This window comes from Sceloporus occidentalis, unplaced genomic scaffold (genome assembly GCF_023333645.1).
Source record: "Sceloporus occidentalis isolate IW3139 unplaced genomic scaffold, rSceOcc1.0.p SCAF_16, whole genome shotgun sequence".
Taxonomy (NCBI): Eukaryota; Metazoa; Chordata; class Lepidosauria; order Squamata; family Phrynosomatidae; genus Sceloporus; species Sceloporus occidentalis.
The window spans coordinates 10,933,970-10,956,785 of record NW_028316996.1 but is presented as its reverse complement, the minus strand read 5'-3'; the positions used below and the strand labels follow the sequence as shown (position 1 = coordinate 10,956,785).

The 22,816-nt window shown below is 40.9% G+C and overlaps 1 protein-coding gene across 2 annotated transcripts; it reads right to left on the bottom strand.

Annotated features, from left to right (window-relative positions):
• Positions 1 to 318: 318 nt before the first annotated feature.
• On the bottom strand, positions 319 to 22,382 carry LOC149303025 (RNA polymerase II elongation factor ELL2-like). 2 transcript variants are annotated; one of them, XM_089481793.1, is made up of 12 exons: positions 22,251 to 22,382; positions 13,557 to 13,604; positions 9,929 to 10,050; positions 9,549 to 9,712; positions 7,874 to 8,133; positions 5,358 to 5,482; positions 4,920 to 5,004; positions 4,150 to 4,708; positions 1,373 to 1,436; positions 1,085 to 1,256; positions 868 to 912; positions 319 to 435 (listed from the first exon to the last, which is right to left on the bottom strand). In XM_089481793.1, the coding sequence occupies exons 1-12, from the start codon at positions 22,380 to 22,382 to the stop codon at positions 319 to 321; spliced, it is 1,893 nt and encodes a 630-aa protein (XP_089337919.1). The 2 variants fall into 2 exon arrangements, with proteins under 2 accessions (XP_089337919.1, XP_089337920.1); XM_089481794.1 differs by having other exon boundaries at positions 4,174 to 4,708.
• Positions 22,383 to 22,816: the final 434 nt, after the last annotated feature.

Below are 22,816 nucleotides of genomic sequence, written 5' to 3'. Positions count from 1 at the left end.
CGAAAGCACATCATTCTTTGCTACATTTTAAAATGCGCATCGTGTCTCGTGTAGGCACTGAAATGCCAGTATCTGCACCGACTTCCACAGGATAAATGCGAGTCCAGAGGACGATAAAGGAAAAACGAAGCAGCTTTTAAATAAAGCAGAATAAAATGGGGAGAGGCCAAAGAGAAAGAAAAAACAAAAAACAAAACAAAAAAAAGTCTGCTAATACTGAAACTCCTGAAAAAAAGTTTCCTTTCTTAATCCTAGCGTAACACATCTGGAATTTTAAATAAATAACGTTAAGTATTCACATCTTGTCTGAGCAAAGCTTTAGTGCCAGGACTTTGCCTGTCGTTGGTCAAATTCTCCAATAAGTCTCTTAATGTGAGCAAGCTTGTTGTGCAGATACTCGCATCGGTACTTTTCTTCATAATAGTTGGGACTAGTCTGGGGACAGAAAAAAAAATAAAAAATAATGTAGGTGGTTAGCACAATGGCCCACACAAATCCCTCAATACAAGTGGTCGGGCACTGGATTTGCTTTGTTCTACACTATCCAACAGCTCGTTTGGTCAGACGAAGAGAAAAGGTTCTACTTGGACAATAGACCCATGATATTGACTAAAATACAAATTTAGTGATTTCAAACCCACTTTCTTAATTGCTAATCAGATGCTCGTAATGGGGTGCATTTCCCATATGAATCTTTCCTAGAATTATATCTTTATGAAGGGCATAATTATAATAAGGCGTGAAAAAAATCTCAGCACAATTAAGTTTACTGAGACTACCTACAAGCTTGCGCTCCGCTTGCGCGAGGTAAAAGGGGAGTAAAACATACATCTGAAGTGATTATGAGAAAGGCGTTATAAAACTAACCTCTTTTAATTTGCGGTATTCCTTGAGAACCTCTTCATGTATAACCTGTGAAAGAAAATACATTAATTACAATTACACTAAAACCTTCCATTTAAATGTGTAAACCTACAATACGCTGTGAATGTTTGTTGAGTGACAACCTCCATAATATATAGACAAGTATGCTAGACAAATTGATTGTTCTACCAGCACCAGTAATCTTTAATAAATAAAATACCTTATACTCTTTAGAATCAGTAGAAAGCCCCTTGCGCTGTGAATCGAGCTGCACAAATTTCCTAGTAACACTTTCAACTCTAGAATGCAAACTCCGATATTCATCATACTCCGAGTTGAAATCCTCTTTGTAACTTTGCCTCTGCTCGTTCGTCACAATGACAGTGTATTTGCTGCACATGAATAGAAAAAAAAAAAGTTATATATATATACACAAGCATTTATATAGTTACATATTTTAAGCGCAGAGAAATCACCAAAAAAAAAATAAAAAAAAAAATGTACTTACACCATGTAGTCCGGAAGTTCAGTTGTGGATGAAGGATCAGAAGCAGGACAGGTCTCTTTAGTTTCTATTAAAAAAAGGTTAGAAAACGGCCCAATGAGTATTTGTACACAAAAAGGCCAACCACTAGGTCCATAAGAGATGTAGGGTGCACACGCTATCACACCACATGATATAGGGCTTAGAGCTCCAGCACAATATTCTAGCCCTTTAGGAGCCAATGTGCTAAAACAGGGTTTTTCCGCAGTGGGCCACTTCATCAGAAGTGTGTGCCGCATTCATTTTCCATGGAGAGAAAAAATGGCCCTACTTCCAATATGCAGAGTGCATAATAAAATTGTAACAAAAATGACCTGACGAGACTGATCGATAAGTAACCTAAAGTGTCACTAATTGATTTGGTTGCAATAATTAAAGAAAATGTTTCGTTTTTATTCATAATTTGTGCGGTTTTTGTTCTTTACCCTGGATGACCCCTCTCTCGGACTTATAGGAGAGAGACATGAAGTAGCTGTCATAATGATATCAGCCCACTTCTGTCGGGCTCTGCAGCAGCTGACCCTGAAGCACCTTTATGTTACCACATGGGTACACAAGCCAAAGCTGAATGTTTTAAGTTTAGATAAGGCATGGGTCGCTTGTAATTAGCTGTGCTATATTACAGAAAATGTGTGCATTGCCAGAGCGTTATAGCCGTTTGTCCAGTCCCTATGGTTTTCGGAGCTCGTTTCAGGAAGCTTTTCCAGTTTTAAGAGTAAAAGGACAAAACATCAAGAGTAAAGGGTGCAAGGTTTAGGGCAACACTACATTTGCTTGCTGAAAAAAAAAAAATATATATATTAAAAAAAAAAAGTCACACTTGTATGTGAGTTATACTATAGGTTGTTTGGGCTTTTGAGCATTATACATTAAATGTCCAGCATCAGTTTTCAGGGTTATAATATTGTATATTTTTTTATTGGACCCTCTTAATTCAGTGCAATGCAGATGAAATATACTTGAAAATTACACAAAACAAAAAACTCAGAAGACAGCCAGCAATCAAATCAGTGATTGACAAGACAGTATTAAATGCCCCTGCGTTAACTAAAATCAAAACAGTAACAAACAAAAGAAAATGGAAGTATTAACAAGACAGTATGCTTCATGAAATTAACTAACGCTTTTATGAAACCACGATAAAGCATCAGTGCCTTTAAACCGGGCAAAATAGCATTAAAGGTAAAAACGGGGACTGTTGGTCAAACAGGTGGCCTTAAACTACTGAAAAACTCTAAAAATGCTGTCCCACATGACTACAGATAGAAACTTGAGAGAACCAGTGCTAACAGTTACCTTTCTGTATGTGTAAACTAGGGGACTGCATTGGGAGGCAGGTCCCACCAAAAAAACTTGTGGGCAGTCAGGCACTACCTGTGGGTCCCGGTAATCCTGTGCAGTCCAGAAAGGCTGCCCTCCCGCTGCTCCCTTACAGCAGGGCTTGACAAGCTTGTGGGGACAATTGTTAACCCCTGCAATGCCACGAATGTGTTATACACAATTGTGGCATTGAAGGCGTTAACGCTGCACTGTCACTCTCATGGAGCGATCAGGCAGCAGGGGAGGATTGGGGCTGGTCTCCACACTCATGTGGAGACCAAAGAGCCCTCTCCCCCTGTCCCTGAAGCTGCCTCTGGCAGCTGGGACACAATTGCTGGTCTATAGACCAGCCATTGCAGGGGGAGTCTGATGACTGCTGTAGGCTTCCATGCCTACAGGAATCAAAGGGCTTGTGGGGGCTCGTTTTTGCCGTTGCTGGTCTGCCTGGAAGCCCAGGCAGACCACCAGCAGCAGAGCCCCTTACAAAACGTGAATTAACCCCTAAATGCCGCAATCGCAATGGAAGCCTACAGCACTGTGATTGGCCACAAATGTGGCAGGAGCGGGTGGGATTGACCACAAATGTGGCGGGAGCGGAATACCCACATTGCAGGAGCGGGCGGGATTGGGCAAAAAATCAGCGGGATTAAAAAAGCAGTCCCGCGCAGGGCTCTAGTGTAAACAACCTGTTTATTGCATATATTGTAAACTATTTTGTGTTACTGTACTCTTCAGTCCATAGAACACTTTGAAAGCTTCACAAGGACAGAGTCTCGCTCCAAGAACCCAATTTACACTGACTCACATGTGAACACAAATATCGTTTCATTTTTAAGCCAAGCAAAAAGTTTGGTATCAGCATTGTGCTAGAGGTTGAAGAGAACGGCCCAAGCTGAGCCACAGCCAACATTCCCGGTACAGAAGGAGGACACACCTGCGGACGGACATCACTACCAGAGAAGGAACAGTAAAGAAAGGGACCTGATGCCATAATTTTTGGCTTAAGTAAATTGACAGTGGCTGCGGTTGTTTGCCAATAATTAGGAAGATATCCTCTACGAAGCCAAGATCGGCCACATCATTATCTAATTTGCTGTCCTAAACTTTTTGTCCATCTCCCAACACCCATACAAAGGCTGCATGAATCCAGTAATAGGAATGTAAAATGAGTAAATATCTGTGTGTACACACACACACACACACACAGTTTTGTATTAGCATTGTTACATAGGTCTTGGCTTATAGTAATTTAAAGCTTAATTTTAACACAACAGATCTGCTTTAAGCCGGGTCTGGCTCAGTGGAAGGGCAAACATTTCCTGCAGTGCCCCAACTTTGGAGTGTGCAGCTCTTGTGCCATTGTTTTTCAGCTAGTGCTCTACATACTTAAAGAACGCTCTACATAAAACAAGCAAAATTACCTTTCTTCGTATTCGGAGCAGCGCTCTCTTCAATAGTAACCGATTCTTCTTTCTTTAAGTGAAGATGCTTTTTTCCCTTCGAGCTTTCATCATCAAGTTTTTTACGTTCTTTATCCTTTTGCTTTTTGGCTTTCTTTGCCTTTTTGTGCAATGTGCTGGTTTTATCGTCCATGGGTTCTGACGGTCCCAACTTAATTGGAGTTGGTGCAGACTTTTCCAGAGGAGTCCTAGAGGTATATTTTTCTTGCTGGTCCTCATAGGTGCCACGGTTTTGACTTAAATTGTCCACTGGCAGATCTTGAGTTCCCCGACCCTCAGGCGTACTGGGAGAATTAGAGTTCGAGTTTATATTTTGCGGATTGGAAACTGGAAGGCGTGCAGGAGGAAGTGGTGGAAGCGATGGGGTGGCGGCAGAAGGCGGTGCTGGAGGCGGTGCTGGTTTCTCATTGGTTAAACTTAAATGCCCATTTAATGTCGGAGGGACTCTGTTCGTAAGATGAGATATCCTTGGCTTTTTATTCATTAATGGATCAATAAAGTCTGTATCCAGAGGTCGTTTCTTAAGGGAGGAAGAAGCGAAATATATATTTTTACTACAAAAACATGCCAACACAAAACCAAACACAAACAATATAATTTAAATGAAGTTGTATGGTGATGGAATTGTAAAGAAAAGTCACTAATGCTTCAAGACAAAAAAAACTTCCATTGACAATTCCAAATATATTAAATCCTAAAAAAATAACCAATAAATAGAGTCTCAAAAATACCTGGGTAGGAGATGAAGATGCAGCATTTAAAGGAGGAGAGTCTGATTGACTGGTGCTGGTGGCATTCTGAGACTGATTAAGTTTTCTGTCAAAAATGAAATCACATGCTTGGTTATGGACTTAAAGCAATATTTCATGACCACTGCATTAACTGGTGCTACAGCTAGCGAACATGCTTTAGGACGATCTAACTCTGGGGGTTGTAAAAACCAAAACCCAGAAGAGAGGTCCTGGACAAATTTATGAGGAGCCTTTATACAAGCGGAATTCCTTGTATTATTCCTTCTGTATTTAAAACAGAGGAATTGTGGCATCTCTCTTCTTTCCTTTGTGTTTAGTTTCCATAAACGAGAACCACGCACCACTTGAAGCAGACCATGAAATTTTGCTTTTGAAAGGTTACCCGCATCGGAATAAGAGCGGAGAGCATAAAATTACCTAGAGAGCACTCTGTCTAAAAGCTGTTTATCACCCTCCAGGTAACCAGGCCAATCTCTCTGGATCTCTTTGTACACAAAATCCTTAAGTGTGTAAGAATTGTCCTTGGGGTTCAAATTGGCAACCTAACAAAAAAAAAAAAAAAAAGCACATTATGCAAACTTAATAAAACACACTACACTTTACATATTAAGACAGGCCAGCTTGGCAGCCTATACATTACATGTACAAGATAAATGCATTAATGTTTCACAAACCAGAATAAAACAAATACACATGGATCATTAAGCAATTAAGTCCATGTAATACATTGCGTATTTTTATTTTTGTAATATACACACATATACATATATATATACACACACACACACACACATACACATACACACACCTGATCTAGTATGTGTGCTCTTAATACAGACAATGTACACTGTGCTTTACTCATAACGTCACTGTGGAGAGGGAATACCTACCATGTATGTGACTAAACACAGACATACATTCTAACACCACTGTGGAATGCTCTGGGATCTAGAGCACTTGGATTCTCCAGTATGTCATATTACAATCCAATACAACCAAAGTATTCCAGCTTACCCAGTTTCTTTAAATTGATGTGCTAAATAAAAGCTATGGTACAAAAAAAATGTGTTTCTATAAAAAGGTGCAAGTTACACGGCGGAGTGGAGATTACTTGGGAGTGGCACCTGACTGCAATGGTGGATAACTGAAGTAGTATTCCAGCAGAAGCAGTAGAGGTTAATACTGCGAGGGATCTTGGGACAGACACAGCTTCACTGAACACCAAGGACCAAATAAGGGTTCTCTGTCTACAGAAGGCAAGAACAGGCACACTAGCTGGGCTGAGTGGTTATATGCCAACAACCCTATGTTTAGGTTTCTATATTAATAGTGCCTACAAGCAGATCCCCCACCCCCTCGAAAGATGGGCTTAGACATATCCAGACATGATACATACTTCGGAGGGTAAATTAAACCAAACGTTTATTGAGTATAGATAGGACTTCTAGAGAAAAGTGCCTTCAAGGCAAAGCTGACAAAAGACACTGAACATGGAAAGTGCCCGGCTTTGCTCGGCACATGGAAAGCCGTATCTGCGTGGATGTTTGCTAATTCAGCTTCTTATCCGCCTGCCGCGGTCAGAGCACTGGGTGTATCACACGTTGGCAGCGAACAGTACAGGCTTGTACTGTTTCAGCAGAAAAAAAAACAAAGACCCCACTGAATGAATTAATTAACCCTGATAATCCTGTGGCAAGAGTACATGACGAAAAGAACACAAGGTGGGGGGTGGAATAAACACGCCATAGAGAGGATATCTACACGATATTGTTGAGACAGTAAGATGTCAACCGGATTCATCATCAACTCCTCTAACCGTATTAGAAAGCGAGGCTCGGGCTTTAAACATTTTTCTTTGCATAAAGAATGTGTCCGAGCGTAAGACGATCACGGTGAAACGTAATGCAAAAATACCCGGCGGAGCTCTCTTAGGGCATGTTCTCCATTCAAGGTGTAGCACTGCCCAATAAGGGTCTGCATGGATATTGCAGCAGAAATGATCAGCTTGCCGCAGCTAAAAATAACCGAGGGTATGCTAGTTGCGTATGATGAGCTAGCATTATACCGCAGCACTAGCCGTGCTGACATCTAGCATGCTGTGAGGGAACGCAGAAAGCCATCCTCGTCTGCTCTGTAACACGGGCTTAACATCACCGGCCATCAAGCTCACAGTCATAAGCCCTACGTCTCTAAGCCAGTGCGCCGTATCATTTCACATGCATTTACCTATCACTACGCGTTATTCTTAATCACCTTAGAAGATACAGAGATGGGGTAATATTCTATGGGTCTGCAGGAATGCCCGGAGAGAATGCGTTCTATTGGATGGAGCCTCTGTGCTACACAAAATATTTTAAGAAGCTTAATTATTTTTCCCCCCCCCGTTAACTGCCTGGAGGGGCCAAATCATACAAAAAAAGCAGACTGTTGCGATTCTCTTTTTATAAAGACAGTGTCATGGCTTCAACAGATAGATGTGATACTGCGACAAGAACCATGCTTGACAGAAAGCAAATGAACAGATAACGGGACAGGGTATTGCCCACTAGCACTAAATTTCCTGGAGGTGCGGGAGGTTACATCAGCTTAACACAAGCCTCCCCGTATATTTTCCCAGTAAGAATGAGAAAACTATTATCCGGAACCCAAATTTCATAACTAAAAGGGCACCGATAGGCCAGAATGGGCTAGAAGCCTTTTTAGATTGTAAGCTTGTTTAAGCAGGGCCCTCAACACTCATTTCTGTAGGTTTACCCATTGTACAGGGCCGTAGAATACAATGGTGCTCTATAAAAATCATTTAACAAGTTGTTTTTGTGAACTAGAAACAAAAAACACAGATAAAGGATACATAAAATACAGCCCCATTTACGGTCGGACTCATCCAGCACAGGATATATTAATGTACATTCACCTGTTGAAGCCGGTCTCACCTGTTGTAGAATAACACCGAGGGAGTTCTTGTCTTTCTGATTAACGCCATCCTTGTGTAAGCGAGCAAGGATTTCAGGTTTTTTATATGGCTTCAGTGCTAGAAGGTGAATCACTCGTTCCCTATACGGCCGTTGTGCAATACTGCTGCTTAGGTTTGTCTTTCGTAGGGTGCTTGCAGGGTTAATGGGTGTTGACCGCTTCCTTTCGGGTGCTGTATCTAGAATACTATTTGCTGGTTTACGAATCTGGACCCTCTTCCCTACAACAGACCATAAAGACAAACATTAGGAAGAAGCAAGGATGTCCAGGGAGATTCGGGGGGGTCTTTGGTTGAGGTTCCTCAAACTTTAATTCCACATTGAAAGGAGTATTATGCTTACATGAGTGCGCACTATATTCACTATACTCACGCCCACAACATGTTAGGCTCACAATACAAGCAGCAAGGATGGGAGCGCACAAGATCGGGAACTGTATTGATTGACCCACAACTTTAACGTAGGAACGTTGCTTATAGACTGAAGTCTAGAATCTGACCACAGATAAGAGCTATTCTGGCCCATCTGATGTGCTTAACGCCGCGTTACTGTGGTGCTTTGTACACAAGTGTAGCTGAGGGGAACTGGTCACAGCGGCTGATTTTAGGAGATAATAGATAGCGAGGCTCAGCATTTTCTGCTTACACGCTGAAGTGCATGCTTCAGGCATTGTGCGCTTCATGCCCTAGCCACCCCACCCCCAACTCGGCCCGAGACACGTTTCAAACAGTGACTTAAGTTACTGTGACCTTTGACAGATGCAATATGTTTTAATAAGGAAAACTCCATAAGCATCTCACTTCTCCAATTACTTGCCATGAAGCCAAACAAAATGGGCTTTTTAGGTCCTGACACACTAGACGGGTGGAATGGTCAAGTTTAAGATGGCACACGGATTCTCAGCAGTTCTACTATTTCGTATCCCCAACGGAGTAATGACAAGTAATTAAAACTACGTTAAAGGAATATGACGTTATAGGAATATGATTTTGAAGGGTACACAAACATTAAAATGGAATCGGTACAACAAAAAAAAGCCATAGAGCAACATATATGCAAATTCATGCAACAAGATACGAGGACTGGGGATACATAGAAAAGCTAATTTCACAGCAAGAATTCAGGAACTGAAGCATTCTACCAAACCTGTATAAACACTGCATGACATTTCCTTCAAATCAAAATGCTTTTGGTGACAAACTAGACTTACAGGCCCTTTAAAAAAAAAAAAAAAAAACTACACAACACACGTCTGCAACCGAGAAGCTCATATGCATTACAAGAGCAGAGGTATAGTTCAAGAGTCAGCCATCACTGATCAGGCAGTTTGCCATACCTTTAGCGGCTGGTGTATAAAATGGTCACAAACATTATTCAGAAGCATACTAGGAATATTAAGCTATACAAGGTAGTTTTTTAATGCTTCCCAACAGTTCGTGTTTGGTTACATCCTTATCACCCTAAATACGTATTAAATCGGCTCTTGTGGATTTTATCAAGAACCACTGTCAGTGAACAAATGAATCGGCCCCTTGGACAACTGTCTTCAGCAGGGACCTTGTACATAACTGCTTGTTTAAACCAAAACATGACAGAGCTAGGTTACCAAACTGCAAAAATGGTGTAAGTTCCATACCTACATAGGGGCCACCAGGCTTTATAACCTTTGTACTACGGCTCCGTGTTTCTTCTTCTGCCTGGGTCATTCGGTCTCTTGTCAGCTGGTAGGAGTCATTAGTGGCACATACTGTTATTTTATCTTGTATGAATCCCAGACAGTTCAACTTGGACAACCCCGAACTGCAGAAGGAAAAAGAATGTTATGAAACAATACATCGGATCATAAAAGACCAAACATTAACAAGAATATTACACCGGGTTTAAATTCTTATAAACTACTAAAACGATCACCATACCAATTGCCACAATATAGACACGCAATGTATAACCGCAGACAAGCTGGCATGTGCCATCTGTAGATGCTGTAGAAGTCCCCACTACAAGCAGCGTTCTTACCTCGAGACAGTTTGCTGGATGCAGTCAAAGCTACCCTGAGGGTTATCTTTGCCCACATTTGACAGGTAAAAGTTAAAATTGTGCAGGTCACTGTGACTGTCTGACTTCGGGATCTTGATACACTGAGGGGGGAAAAGAAAAATGAGTTCCCAAGAGCTACGTGTATGGGCATCGACACAGCAGCTGTGGCATAAGCCTCCAATTCAGGATATGCTTGAAAATATTTGGAGTTTAGAAGACAACTTAAGGACTAGTAAGATATAAGCAAAACGAGCAAACCTATATTTATTTAGCTAATGTTAAGATTTAACCAATTTAAGAAATATGGTGGACAGCATAACCTTCACAGGGAGGAAAGGTAGATGCCTAAAAAGGCAACATACATAAGATGTATTAACGAGTCACACACAAAACATTCCATGTGTAGACGGAAAAATGTACCTCACATCAATTTACACGTTAGTTTTTCCCTATTAAAAAAACCGATAGGATGCAATTTATCACCGGGTTGCACTCGCGTAGCTGAAAACCTCATTGCACAACAACACGGCTAACCATTAACCTGTCAGGCTGTACAAGCTTGTGGACTTTGACTATCAGTTTGTCTTATTAGAATAATAATCTTCGCATGAGAAAATATTCTGTAATACTGAACTTTCTTGGAGCTTTATCATGCAAACTTTCCATGTTTCAGTGCAACTATCTACATATTTACAACACAGCATAAGGCCTACTGAAGGACCACACACTTATCTGGATATCTAGAATTTACCCATCGATGGCGGATCACAAATAAGTCGGGAAATTGAGAACGGGACAGGTGGCTGCTCTATAAAAACTGTTCAGATTCATAAAATAAAAACATTAACGCAATACTAGAAAAAGGTAGTAATTCTCCTTGGAAGACAAGTGACAGAGGTCTTGTGCCAGTGACACCCTTGGGTCAATTTTAACGGGCATGCCTGCTGCTGCCAACCATGACATGAGGGGGAAAGCAAATGATGTGAGGCCTCTAATTTACCGCTCAGGCCTGAAGCAAAGTAAACAGGTGCTGCTTACATTCGGAGGATAGAGACATACAAAGCTCGGTCTTTGAGCAGAACCACAACCAATATAGCTTTAAGTATCATATATTCATTAAAACTTACAGCTTGAGTTGTGTTTGTTTAACAAATGGAGCAGCCATTTTAAAACCTGTTCACAGTATTTGGATGTTTATTCCTCCACTTTTATGGCCGGGCGTCGGGTAAAGTTACATGCAGTGTTTTAGCTGGGATATAAGGAACAAATCCTAGAGAGTACAATGTGTATATATTATATTATCAATAAACAAAGGCCTTATAAAGGAGTAATCTCACGCAAAGTGGCAAGCTTGGAGGAACCCGCAATTCCACTAGTTTCACCTGATTGGCACATGGCGTTCTTGAATAGATTCAGGTATTCTATTTCAGGGAACTTCAGGAGTAAACATCCAACTTATATGCACTCTGATCTGTGCAGCCAAATGGACGGAAGCTTCATCCCCGCAGCAAGGCTATTGCTGGTTCTTGGTAAGGACACGCGGCCGTAACAGGACTATTATTACGCCTCTAGAGCAGACACCCATAACGTAACATTTATGAAGGCAGCATGGTGCTGAGACAGTGCTGCTAATCGGCCTGCTCTGCTAGATGGGACAATTTCTACAGCATCCTTACTACACAGATCACTGATGTTTAGCTTATCGTTCAGATGAAATGTTAATCAATAGCAATTTATTTGGGTTCTTTCAGTGGATGAGTGGAGTTATAGTATTTGCAGCCTAACAGCCCTTCGAATGCAAAGTCAGCATAGATCTTAATGTTACGAGACTTGCATATACTTTTTGCGGATCAATTAATTGCTCATGCATTTTCCAGGCAGATGCGTCCCATGTTTCCGCTCATTACCTGTTCTTGCTAAAATACAGGGTTTCCAAGATATACAAAGGACTAATTCAGTTACATGTTCCAGAGGACAGTGATGTATCTGCTAAGGAACGCCAGTAACCAAGCTTTAAGATGCCTCCATCCAACAGGCAACTGTATTACTGAGAACGCTGCAACCCATCACCCTTAACACTGAGGTTAAGATGTGTGCTCCATAGTATAGTCACAGCAAATCTGTATGCTTCTTCCCATCTACACAGTCATGGAATAATATTCTTGAAAATAGTTGTTTCTTCAGTAAAGAGTTGGCAGGAGAGTTAATTCCACCTTCATTCACTATTATGAAGGGTCTACCACTGGTAAGCTCTTCTAGTAAGTGGGGCTAAGCTGGCCATGTATAATACATAGCTGAAATGATGAGAAGACAAGACAGCTCACTGATTAGACAAATGGCCCCCCAAAGTCACAATTTTCCCTGCAAACAGTCCCGTCAACTGTCCCTTGAGAGAATAGACACCAAAGCTCAATCATGCCGTTACAGTAACCGTTTCAACACAGTAAGCCACCGAATTTCAGAACCTGTCAAGGCATCAACCTTAATGAAATAAAGCATGAACTTTGTAGTTGGCACATTCACTGTACATCTGAATGTTTAGCAAGATGAAAAAAAATCCAATTTCTTTTACCCTACTTAGCACCAACTACCTACCACTTGTACGGTTTGTCAATCAAAATAATACAACTTGTAAAAGCCAAAGGGTACTGTTCCATACATTAGTTTCATGCTACGTATATGTTGTACCAGTAAGCCTGTTGTGCAGGCCAAGTACCATCTCATTTATGATAATTAAGGTCAAGTAAGTATATCAATACCAAGAGGAAAGACTATGTATGCTCAAGGCTTTGTGTATTCTTCATAGATAAAGTAAAAAAAGTTGACTTTCAGAACGTAGGCAGCAGTATCAACAATGACCTTTAATCCAAACATGACTCAAGGACTTCTTGGTAATAACAAGCACAAGTGCTGAATGTTTGTCAGAGGTAACTTTACAGTATTTACTGTTCCTATTTGTCATACTGGAAATGACAATATGGAGATGTACGGTCACATTTACAGCCAACCATTAAAGGGAAAACCGATCTACTTGATTCCTTGAACCCATGTAGTTAAAGCTGTAAGAAATAAGGTGAGAGCGGCAAATACATTTCTACAGCACACATTGTATGGAAACCCAAAAGACGACGATTTATTTTTATTTATTTTTCTAGACACTGTAAAGTATCCTGAGAATGCTAAAATCTTGAAAGTTGGGTTGATAGTAAACATTTAGGAAACGTGTGTTTCTCAGTAGGAAGCTTGTTTCTTAAGCCTGGGGAACTTTACAGAAATGGGTTTTGGGAAGTACCTTTCTAGAAAGTATTCTAGAAAGCTGGAAATTAAAGCCACGCATCCAATAAACCCCATATGTTTTCATTGTAAAACCGAGACCGGTCCTACACAATAAGACTAAAGCACTTCCTGAAACTGCTAAAGCCTTACAGTACCAGGGCACCAACTGGTCAAAAGAAGGCTCTAATTGTTTAAAATGGGAGAATAAGAAACGTAACGTGTCATACATGCACATACATGATTCCAACGCCAGTCAATATTACTTCAAGACAATTGATCTCAAATGTACAAATGAATAGCTAGAATAAGAAAAATAAAGGCGCATACTTACCCCTTGGAGTCCCTGAAATTGAATTGATGGACGTGAAGTTACAGAATTCTGAAAAAGAAAAATACGTATCAACAAACGGCTGTGGAAAAGCGGAACATTCTATTGTATGCAATGCTTAATATTTATAAATCCCAAGGATAAAAGGTAGTCGGCAGGCAAGACAATAGTGCCTTAAATAAAATTTAAAAAAAAAAGTGTGTCTCAATAACAAATTTGAATTTCCTCTATTCCTAATTTCTGCTTTTTGGCATCAGGCTACAAGACTAAAGTAAAAATAGTTCATGTAATTAACCCCTTAAATTGTCACGTCTTTCACCAATAGTAAGTTTCCTTTCTCCCTCAAACTACATTATGTGAGACATTCCATTAACCGAGCATGGAAGTGGCTTTAAGAACCATCATATAGGCAGACGTAGTAGGGATTGGCCGTCGCTGGTCTGCCCAGGCGTCCTGTTGCACCATTTGGGCCACATAGTCTATGTACAACCACACGACGTTATCACCGCATCCACGCATGGGACAAACAGATAGAAAATACATTTTAAAAAAACTACAAAAAAATAAGGGGACATGCACGCAAGAAAAATACAAATTGTGACGACAAATATATAATCTCAATTTCATTACTGGCTCTAGCCATTGGCTGGCGTTTCAAACTTCCATATCTAGCCCAAAACATTGCTATAATTCATCATCCACATTAAGACCCTTTCAGGAATAAAACTGAAGTGTCTTAAGAGCAAAATCATACATAGAGAAATACTATTCTCCTGAAAGTAGAAGCAGTCACGTAGACCATATAGATAGAATCACTGAATGATTACACACAGTATGTATACTAGGTACGTTCAGACAGCACAACTAACGCAGAGTAAAGTAAAGATTTCACCGATGATGTCTACACCTACTGCGGAGACTCGCTGGGCTTCTCCTGTGCCATTGGAGACTAAAGCCCTTACACATAGAAAGATTTATTCCAACGCCAGCTCCAGGAGGGCACAATACCCGAACATTATGAGAACACATACACTATATTTATACTGTTCTGTCCTGGCTCATTGATGGAAACGTGCACAAGACATGCGCTTACAAGATTTTAATTTTAAATTACGGGCGTTGTGCAGTAGTCAGACATTTCGATCAGGGTACAAAAGGCAAGAAAATTGCACACCCTACTACTATTTCAGTATAAGTAGTAAATCTTTGTAAGCATTACCCAACCAATTTACTTTCCCGAAGACCCCAGACTCTACAAGGGCTGCCTGAACCATGAAAACTTAATGGGGGGGGGGGCATTTTCAAGGGATCTATTTTATTCCTCTCCACAAGTTAAGACATTTGTCCAGATTATATACATGAGTCTATTTGTTAATTGGTCTGCTTATTTTAATATGTAAACCGCATTCCATAGGTGCAGTTAATGTAGAAAACTGTAGGCATTTGACAATATAGCAAGTCTGCCTTACTTAGATTAATACATTTAAACCAGTGAATATTTTTTTTATAGAGAGTACGGAGAATAGGCAGTGTGATGTCACCCATCTTTAACTCGTTCGCATTGATAGGGTGTACTATTACATCCTATGTGAACTGACCAAATAAAACATGTCATAGCGCGTTCTAGTTATTTTGCATCAACAGGGACAACTCCTTGCTGGCACGCGGGAGTTCACACCAACTTATACCAACCTGAGGCCTCCCCATTCAGGAGTTGCAATTGCTGGGAGAATAAGCAAACGTTTTAGGCTTCTGACAGATCAGTCTGGGGATGCTAAACGTAATTTAGAGATACATTTAAGTGTAGCAACGTTCTCCAACTCTCCTTCTCAAGAGATCACATAAAGTGGTCCCATTTCCATTAAACATTAACTGGGCCATAGTTCTGTAGACGTTAGTCTACATAACATATTTCAATTGCAAATACGTCATCTCTCAACCCCCGCCATTAATGCATTCCCATTACATTCATTACCCAACTGCAAAAGGTTAAATACATCCAGAAAACTGCATACTAATTAATAGAGCTTGGTACTAGAACAAGACTAAAAGGGAAAGTTTAGTGTGTCTGAAAGCCTCTACAGAAAATATACAAGTACTTTAATAGGCATTCAATCTTAGGAGAAGCTGCAGCTTCCCTCGCACAAGGGGGACCCGTTAAAGACTGGCTGTTAAGTATACGACGTGCCAGGAGAGGAATGCAGCTGAACACATCTCCCCCCACCACACACACACACAGAAAATAGCAAGGAGGTAGGGAACGGGGCAAAATAACATGGGGGCGTTAATCTGCAGAATGCCCCCATGCATTTGCAAAGCACAAACTGCTATAATTAAAAGGGAACTTGGATCTATCACGAGCATTAAAGTATGTGATGGCTGCAGGGTCCCATTAACTCATTATGGTCACCGGCTTTCCATTTCTGTAAAGGGGAACTTTCCCTCTTGCCTCCGGTGTGATATTTATAGTCCGTAGGGTACGGAGTAGGCTTGTGTTACTTGTGCCGTGCGTGAAACCAGGGAACAAATAAACACGTGTTGATATTTTGTGACAGCAGCATAACTTGTGAAAGGCTGTTTAATGCCATTGGTGGCCCAAATATTTACGAAATTGCGTTGCACACGATGCCATATGGAATGCAAGCGATACCGGAACTAGCTTCGTAAATTGAGCATTACTGGTACAAACATGAAACAGAAATGATCTGTGATATTTATGAGAATTTCAGAGGGCAATACACCAAAAGCATACTAAAGTATGGTGAGAAAACCCCTGGGGGGGGAATTCTACCTAAAATACATAATTCTTCCCATCTTAAAGATGCCCTTCAAATGATTTCAAAATAGATTATTACATATTATGAAAGACTAACCCAACAGTGTTTGTCCTGAATGGTGAGAGACTTATAGTTTAGTGGACAAGCCCCATTATGCCTTATTACCTCTGAATCGTACCCTTGAGAGCAGGAGCCTCATGGAACCGGTTCTTTGCCAATGCATGGCTTACGGACCACATAAAGCAGAGTTTCACGGCAATAACATTTAATAGAAAAGAAAAACAATGACTTCACAGAATATTATTCTGTACCCTGCGCTCTGCCAACAATGCCATGAAGACAGTAAGTGGCACAGACACTTAGTTTATTCTCGCTGTAAAATCGCGGCTCCTGGTTTCTTTATGGCCGCAGCATTTCTCTTCCTGTACTATATTTCAATATATAACCCATTAATTATTTCTACCTTTTTGTAGAATTTTATCCACAATGCATATTAACGGACATTTATGCCCTTCAATGTGCATTCTTCTACCCAAAAGAAGAACACTGCTATTGCCACGGAAACACCTGTAAGATCTTGTTCTGTCTTTAAAGATCTAATAATTTGTTTCTATTAAATGTTTTATATAGTGCCATCATAATCCATACGTTGCTATCGTGTTTTAGTATTGAGCGTATACATGCAGTCGCTTGGCTGAAGTGTATTGTTTAAGTGTCCAGTAGCCCGTGCTTGTCGCGCATGCCGTTTCTGGACAGATCGGTACAGTACACACTGTGCTAGCCAAACTGTTACGCAACAAACTGCGGATGCACGGTGACATTATATTACATCACAGTTACGCAGACTTCGCGTAAAAGTGACATCTTCCTGGAAAATAGAAACTGTGCAGAGGGTCATTTATAACTTAACCCTTGGAGTGCTGTGGCGTCAGGATATTTTTCCCCTGGAAGGAAAATTAGGAGGGCGACTGCGGTTTTAATCACAAAGCTTTTCTTTGAGGACAAACGCTAATATAAGAGTTGTATGGGATTTTTACTTGTGTATATAAGTCAGTTACAGAGCCATGTTAGCAGGGATCAGACTTCTCTGTACGCTGACCAGCTAATCATACATCAGTAAATAGCATGCCGGTGCGTTTTTCCTTTTAATGTGTATGTAACCATGGTAACAAACAGCCATATTAGGCTTCCTGCTCCATGCACCAGTCTCTACAGACAAAGCAATTTTAGAGTAAAGGTTAAATATAAAATGAGCCACACTTTGAACATCCACCAGCCAGGGGCAAACTAGTGAATTCGGATCAGAAACAGGGACACTGCATTAACAGAAAAGCTTACATTTAATGCAATTACGCACTTTTTACACTGTCTAGCAGGGTAGATGTCACCAGACAAGGCTCAATCCTAGAAGCAGCTGCTAAGGAAAAAACACAAGAACGCACCAGCAGTACCTGCGCAGGCAGCTTTGTACACATCCGTTGCAGATCCATCCGTGCTGGAAAAGCAAGCAAGCAGGAATTGTCAACGAAGCCAGCAATACTTCACTTACAAGGAAATACTTGATGGGTGGAGACTGCACGGCTGCTCCTTTAAAGAGCATTTGGAAGAGTATATTGTTTCCTGTACACCATAAATGGCTTTTGACATTAATCACGCAAGGTGGTGCTGGCATTGGGCATTCTGGACAGCTTATAAACAGTCTTTGGTGGAGGAAACAGGAAGCTCCTTCTGGCTCAGATTATGCGTGAGGCGCACCACTCCACCAAGGAACCCGTCCCAGACAGATTTATATAGCAAAATACATACATATTACATATAGTCATGTCAGGTGTGTGGATGTATGTGTATATATATTATATATATATATATATACACACACACACACAAAAATATATACTCAAAATTACATGTTTTGATTGCATGTATAAGTTTCCTAGCTACACTTATGCTATGCACTCCATAGTTCAGGATTTTTGTTTTTATTAACAGTATAGGGTCTTGAGAAGCAAGAGAACTTCATGGCAGGTTTGCCACAGACCTCATTCAGCACCAAAGGGGTAAAATAGTCCTTTACTTTTAAAAAAAAAATAACCAAAAACAGAACATGCTATACACGATTGATATTACGTTATGCTAGAAGCTGCGATCTCTCAGCTATCATACGCATTACATTGTATCTTTACACAATATTCTAGCTATAAATTGGATAAAAAAAAATAAAGATTTCCAATAGATTGACTTTGTCTAGGTTTTGGGTATTTTTACATAAATGTTTTTCTTTAAAATATTAAGTACTTCAAAATAGTTATCATACTTGTGTTAAAAGTAACGTTAAACGGGAGCAAAAACTGCCATGCCCCTTTAAATGTTAGGCAATTACATCATCACTACGATAGACATCTGAACATGGCTACTGTCTATGTTGTAATTCCAGACAGTCCAAGGAACGGATTAAACTAGCATAAGAGTATGCCAAGTATCCTTACGGAAAAAATACACATTTCTAGTTATGATATGTTTCTAGGATATTACGACATACATAACCTGGGAATGAATATTTAAACAAAGGCTTCAGAGTTATGAAATAAGATAACTTCTATAATTAGAATATCGTCACATTTTAAGCACGTCGTGTCAATTGAAATGTGTACAGTGTGCGAAGGGGGGGGGAGCAGGCATTTCAGCAACACCTCACACCAGGAACAGTAGATCCCTTTTATAGAAAAACAAGAATTGTTTAGTAAGCAGTTTCCTGTGTGGGATTTTTGGGGTATTAGGTCTCCAATGTCCCTTTACTATTCAATAAAGCCTTTATAATCAAGGCAGGCAGCAGTGATTAATCCTGTCAAGCGAGAGGCCAGGCACGTACTTAGATTTCAAACGCACGCCACATGATCACTTAAAAAAAAAAAAATTATGAAATCGGAAATCCTTTGGATGACGGGCTAACAGCGAAGATTACTTTAAAGGCACAACCCAGTTTAATGTTATGAATCCTGATAAATGCGCTACACACACGCACAATTAAAATTTCGACCTCTTACGCAATAGTTAAAAAGGCAAAATGTTTGGTAGTTTTCAAAAACAAATAGACTGGTGGATTTTCATTCTGTAGATCTCATCGAGGACGTAGCCTGAATCGTCGTACTAAAAAACTACAAATCGTCAACAATGGGAACGCCGCACGGTATACTAAAATTGTAATTGTGGTGGTTGGAAGTAGAAACAAGATCACAGCTTTGCTAGTCCATAGCGCTACTTATTTTGTCTACGTCACAAAAAACAATGAGGGCCTAACCAAGGCCTCTACTGCGTTGTTGCTACACTGATGGTGCACTAAAATGTAGCGTGGGGGATGGGAAGCCTGTTAAGGGACATTACGGTTATGTTTTGAATAACCATATCTTTCCAGAATATGTCTGGAAAAGCCTATTTTAATAGCTCTGGAAGGCGCATGGCAGAAATAGATGATCCAATTTAAGTCATGCTACAGCAATATACACTAAAAAGGGTAGGTAGACAGGGCTCCAGTTTAGAACGCAGGCCTGTGTACACAAAGGGGGGGATGTGCGCAGCCAGAATATTTTGTATTTAACCATATGTTGTGCATACATGCAATAGAGGGCAAGCAAAGCATTTTATATCCCGGACAACTATGCCATTGATTTATTTTTATTATTTAGAACTAGAATAGCGATTACATAATACATGCATTTGTTAAATCAAAGCTACTTGTATACCATATGGAAGCGCACGCTGGTATTAGCAGCTACGCCTAAGTAAAGCTCAGTGTGTCAGATGGGGGAGGCAATTATTTTAGCCAGAATGGAAGCAGTTACCATCTTATCACTCTTTGTCCCTCCCTGGCAATTCACTCATATGCACTGCTTTGCATAGGCACATAAAAGCCCATGGACTGCTCTCTATTATTTTGCATGCAATACTATGGATCACATAAGATCAATTATATATATATATATACATATACATATATATACATACACACACATATATATATACTGTGTCTGGAGCACATGGATCAAGTATAAATGTAATATATAATATATTATATATACTCACTCCTCAATGTAAGACCATTGTACTTATATTGCGTCAGCATATTCACAGTGCTTTTGAGCTAGAGATGCGCCCATACACATTTTGAAAGCAAGTCTATGCACTAAGCTAGTCGGTGTAGGGGGAAAAATGCCAACATCACCGATGGGGAAAATTCACACTGGGGCGGAAAAAAAAATTAATCAGCCATAAGTAGAGTGCTAATGTGAAAAAAGCCAGTGTGAACGCAGCCAGAGCGAACGCAACTGATCAGAAGAGGAGGGGCTGAGCTCTATAGGCCCAAAGCTAGAGAAGTGAAAAGTGACAGCTCAGCAAAACTCTCTACCCCATTTTCAGCTGGGACGTTGGCTCAGTTTACTGAATGATCCAGAGACCAGCTGGCACCAGACAGGAAGCGGAGAAATATCTACTCTACTAGCCCAGATATTTAAAAGATGGCACGGCGAGTTGGAAAAGCCGGCCAAATACAGCAACGCAGCAAATAGCAAAAAAAAACAAAACCCCAAAACAGCCTCCGCCAGATTAGTATCCGCACTTGCCACATAGACAAGGGAAGCCACACAGTCAAACACCAACCACTACATTAACCCCTCAACTGCCAGGAGACTTTATGGCACCTTAACCACGGATTCCACGATTCTATTTATTGACAGCAAGTACACGTCTCTAATAAAAGGAGAAACTCAATTAAAGAGCAGCAAAATAAAGTTGTAATTACAGCTTCACCTTTATAGCCAAACGCTATTTCCCTCATTGGGCTATTACTAGCAGCATATTCCTCATTTTAACCGGCTAGCTTTTAAAATTACTGGTAGCCGGCAAAATTAGCTGTAATGCCACAGTAATGATTTAGCGTATATATGAAAATATAGTTTAATTAGGCTGGACAGTTAAGGTATATGCACAGAGGGGCTTCCTATGTTTACAGACCCAGGAGATGGACAGCTCTTTAAAGATCGTTTAACCAGCTGGCCAAAAGGACCCAGATATGGGGGATGGTGTCACTGGGACTCACACAGAGCAGCATTATAAGCCAGCCCCAGCTTTTATAGAGCTTGCTCAGCTCTTCTCTGCAGGTAGAACTTAAAGAGATCTAACATGAAACACCCATATAGCATTAACACATATATAAAGAGAAGGAAGACTACATACAAGATCTAATCAGCATGAAGACACCAACGCAACGATGAGCTGGAGGAGCCAAGTTTAATGATCACGGCAGTTTAGGGGTTACTAAAGCTTCGATCTCGCGTAAAAAAACAATTAAAATGATTTTGCCTTAAAAGTTTAGCACCATATGTTTTAAGACATGGCTGCCGAGTGGCTGTTCTATCCATTTAATGAGAATGATACGATTTCCCATAAGAAGGAATAAAATCAGCAGCCCAGGAGGACTACGGGACTCGATGAACAAAGATGATTAAGGAAAGCGATGGCGAGAGTATCATGGAGGAGCAGGGCTGGCATATGAACGGACCTAAACTATGTTAAAAGTGTCCCCTCCCCCACCGATCACGACTCCAAAGCGAGAGAAATAAGATGTAAGAGACACGGATTGTCACGGAGGTTCTAAGAAGTTTAAAGGCTGTAAGGAGAGTAATCCATGGGCAGGAAGACAGGAAGTGCTGCGTACCTGGGATACAAGGGACCAGCTGGATCATATGTGGGTGAGGTCACCTCACCCCAACACCTACCCCCCGAGCCCATTACACACCGTCCCCCCAATCTACCCCGGGAACGGTTACTGTGAACCCCAAAAACAGAACCAATACAGCTCCACTACAAGCTTCAACTGGACCTTCCTACCCCCCCCCATCCATATAAAGTCCGTGCCATCACCCACCTTAGTGTTCTGATAGCTTTCCAGGGCTCTGAAGGCGGTCTCAGTGAGTTTGACGTGCAGTACGGTAACCTGGTCTTGTGTCCCTCTCCCGCAGGACAGCCCGTACCTCCCCTCCTCACTAAGAGCCGCCATCTTCCTCGCTCACTCCCTCTTTCCCCTCCCGAACCGAAGCCAAGCAATGGCTTATGTATTTCACAACCTAACTTGCTGCAAGCTCGACGAGACGGAATCTGCGACGCTAATTGGCCAACAGGTTCTGCTCCGCCCAACGGACGTAAGTCTGCGATGCATAACGGCCCGGCTCTTTATAGCCTCTGCCAATTTTTTCCCCTTCTAGTCCGTACATCGTTCAACGTCATTACGTTAAGTGGGCGGAGCTATCGCTGACGTACTAAACTTTAAATGGAGTGGTTTTTGACATAGAGGATGACGTTTACTCCCCGGTGAGGGCTGAGGGAGGCATTGTTTGATCGGTGCACGGGGGTTTGTGGTGCTATTAGGTATTGTATGGCGTGTAAGTAAGCAGATCTAGACGGTCAACGCTTATACGTAGCTTTTTCAGAGTG

Bases quoted from the DNA above. Each gene is read 5' to 3' on its own strand.
- LOC149303025 (XM_089481793.1), bottom strand. From the start codon at position 22,382: ATGGCGGCTCTTAGTGAGGAGGGGAGGTACGGGCTGTCCTGCGGGAGA. The intron at 9,713-9,928 runs GTAAGAACGCTG...TTCCTTCTGCAG, and splicing joins ATCCAGCAAACTGTCTCGAG to TTCGGGGTTGTCCAAGTTGA. The intron at 5,005-5,357 runs GTAATTTTATGC...CATTTTTGACAG, and splicing joins TTAGACAGAGTGCTCTCTAG to AAAACTTAATCAGTCTCAGA.